Source organism: Ostrinia nubilalis, chromosome 22, assembly GCF_963855985.1.
Source record: "Ostrinia nubilalis chromosome 22, ilOstNubi1.1, whole genome shotgun sequence".
Taxonomy (NCBI): domain Eukaryota; kingdom Metazoa; phylum Arthropoda; class Insecta; order Lepidoptera; family Crambidae; genus Ostrinia; species Ostrinia nubilalis.
In genome coordinates, this window is record NC_087109.1 from 7,697,701 (window position 1) to 7,700,534 (window position 2,834).

The 2,834-nt window shown below is 40.9% G+C and overlaps 1 protein-coding gene across 1 annotated transcript; it reads left to right on the plus strand.

Moving 5' to 3' along the window:
• Window positions 1-1,402: 1,402 nt before the first annotated feature.
• Window positions 1,403-2,596, plus strand: LOC135082973 (uncharacterized). The gene is made up of 3 exons (XM_063977736.1): window positions 1,403-1,491; window positions 1,873-2,015; window positions 2,364-2,596. The coding sequence occupies exons 2-3, from the start codon at window positions 1,873-1,875 to the stop codon at window positions 2,593-2,595; spliced, it is 375 nt and encodes a 124-aa protein (XP_063833806.1). The 5' UTR covers window positions 1,403-1,491; the 3' UTR covers window position 2,596.
• The last annotated feature ends 238 nt before the right edge of the window (window positions 2,597-2,834 follow it).

The following is a 2,834-nucleotide window of genomic DNA, read 5'->3' on the forward strand; positions in this document are numbered from 1 at the left end:
ATATGTTTTGAACAAACCGTTCTCGTGCAAATGTTCGGCAAAGTAGAAAATATGTGTATAATTAATGACCCTCTCCACGTCCAATGGCTCGCTACCCGCAGGCTTCCAAGCCTTGAAAAAGAGCGCCTTAACCAGTGTAACCCTATCAAGGCTTACGAGCTGGATGCGCCTATCCTTGTTCGTCCCAGCGTTCCTTAACTGCGGTTGCTGCACCTCTTCCTGACACTCACCTGAACGACTCTGTGTTACCTACTGTGGCTGCCCCTCTTCCTTGTATCCTCTTGCACGACTACGTTGCCTAGCCGTATGCCTGGTCTAAGGTTCGACGCCAAAAATCAACAACAACAAGTTCATATTAAAACTCTGAAGAGTTTTTTGTTTGTTTGTTTGAACGCGCTAATCTCAAGAATTACTAGTTTGATTGAAATAATTTTTTTTGTGTTGATAGCTCATAAATTAAGGAAGGATATATGATATACACAATCTCTCTGCGACTAATAGAGGCGAAGCAGTAAAGAAAAATGTTGCAAGAACGGAAAATAGTATTTAAACTATTTTCACGCGTACGAAGTTGATTTTGTGGCGTCGAACCTTGGACCAGGCATATGGCTAAGCAATGCAATCGTACAGGAGGGTACAAGGAAGAGGGGCAGCCACATTAGGTAACACAAAGTCGTTCAGGAGAGTGCCAGGAAGAGGTGCAGTAACCGCAGTTAAGGAACGGCTGGGATGAACAAGGATAAGCGAATCCAACTCGTGAGCCTTGACAGGGATACGCTGGTTAAGGCGACCCTTTACAAGGCTTGGGAGCCTACGGATGACGAGCTATTGGACGTGGAGAGGGTCATTAATTATACACATATTTTCTACTTTGCCGAACATTTGCACGAGAACGGTTTGTCCAAAACATATGAATTTGGTCTTATTTAATGCAGGATTAAATGCTCTTCAACCGTCAGGAAGACCACTTTTCGATAGGGTAAGTCCTTTACGCGGTATAACCGGAAAATCTAAAAAGCGCCCCTTTCGGGGGCCCCCACCACTTAAGCACAACTCCGTCGAAGTCGAAAACCTAGGAGAGTCTTAATGGGCAACCAATGAAGCCATTAAAGCAATAAAATCTTTTGTAGGAATTATTTCCGATTTAAAATCTAATTCTACTGGACTATACTTACGACACACACTGTGTAGTTGTAATAGATACATATTATTATGCAATAAAGATGTAGGTTAAAAGTCAATAATCTTTGCATTATGATGACTGTTCCTTTCCTAAAGATAAATATCTAGCAAATATGGTAATGATAATATCGACACGAACACTTTTGTTTATGTCAATTAGTGATTCATTGTGATAAACAAACTGTATCTTATCGAACGAACCATTGAGATGTATATAATGTATATAACATAGTAATTAAAAGGTTTTGACATAGTAAGGCAGTAGCTAGACGGGTTTACGTGTGGAGAAAATTAATTAAAAATACCAAGGTAAGTTCCCTAGTAATAGTTTGTTTACTTTTATTTATATGGAAGCAACAAGCAACTTCCCTTTGTTTTAATATTTAACCGACTTGAGAAACGATAAGGTTTTCAATAATTGAGTTGAATTACGAATTAATCGTTATGCCTGTTTCTCTAATGCAGATTTTTTATGATTTGTGTTTTTCTGGCATTATTTAAATATCTTTTATCCATAACTACTTTTTTAATTTATTATTTTCTACTCGTTGCTAATCCTTATTTACTAGCATCTGCATGAGGCTTATTTGTGAATTTCGAGGAAAAATATCCTGAATTTTAATAATATAGCCTAATTTTAAAGTAAAAGTGTCAAACTTTCGCGATTTAATTGATGGTTTTTTTTTTCAGATGAAATTCGCACTATCCTTGGTTATCCTATCGGTGCTGGCCTTCAGCGAGGCTGGCCTGCTGAAGGGCCCCTCCGACGCCAACTCCTCCAGAGCCAACCTCAACCACGGCTCCATCCAGCCTGGCGACCAACTGCTTTACAGGTGAGCATGAGACTTTGTTTAGATCGATAAGTACTCTTTTGTCGACAACGGGTACTAAAACTCAAGAGTATCTTTATTAAGATGCTAAGAATCGAAAGAAAAACCGCCTTACTCTTTCTGCATGACCCGTGGTTGACTGGCAGAGAATGCCATCCGGCATTAAGTCCGCCACAGTTCATTGTTTCTATGTGTGCTAAAGTTTAAATAAATAAATAAATAAGAAACAGTGTTTCTTAGCACCTTTAGTACTTTTAATTTCACAGCAGACTTACTAACTCAATACTCAATACTCAAATCTTTATACTCGGAAAGGGATCGCATCGCTAAATTCACATTTCCTCTTCCCAGAACAATCTATCGAAGAAATGGCATTGCCTGGACGGTCCAGACTCATGACTTCGTCTACCAAGGCAACGAGACCACCAGTATCAGTGCAGTGATATTCCAAGAGGTGGGCAACACCCAGCACGCGAACCCGAGGGTGATCGCTGGAGGCAGGGGCTTCGACCACGTCACGGTGCGCGTCCAGACTGCTAGGGGATGGGGATTCACCTTCCAAGTCGACATTTGGGGGCAATAGATAGGACTAACCCTCTCTCTGATGTTTTACTGTGCATGTATACCTACCTCTATTTTGTAACACCCGCTTATCCCGGTTTTTGAAACAGGGACGCGCGCGATAAAGTTTTTCTGTGACAGACAAAATTCCACGCGGGCGAAGCCGCGGGCGGAAAGCTAGTTGTTTATAACCCAGATTAATATATAGGCTATAATTTATGACGATCTGTGACAAACTAAATTTCACGCGGGTGAAGCCGC

Bases quoted from the DNA above. Each gene is read 5' to 3' on its own strand.
- LOC135082973 (XM_063977736.1), top strand. From the start codon at position 1,873: ATGAAATTCGCACTATCCTTGGTTATCCTATCGGTGCTGGCCTTCAGC. The intron at 2,016-2,363 runs GTGAGCATGAGA...TCCTCTTCCCAG, and splicing joins GGCGACCAACTGCTTTACAG to AACAATCTATCGAAGAAATG.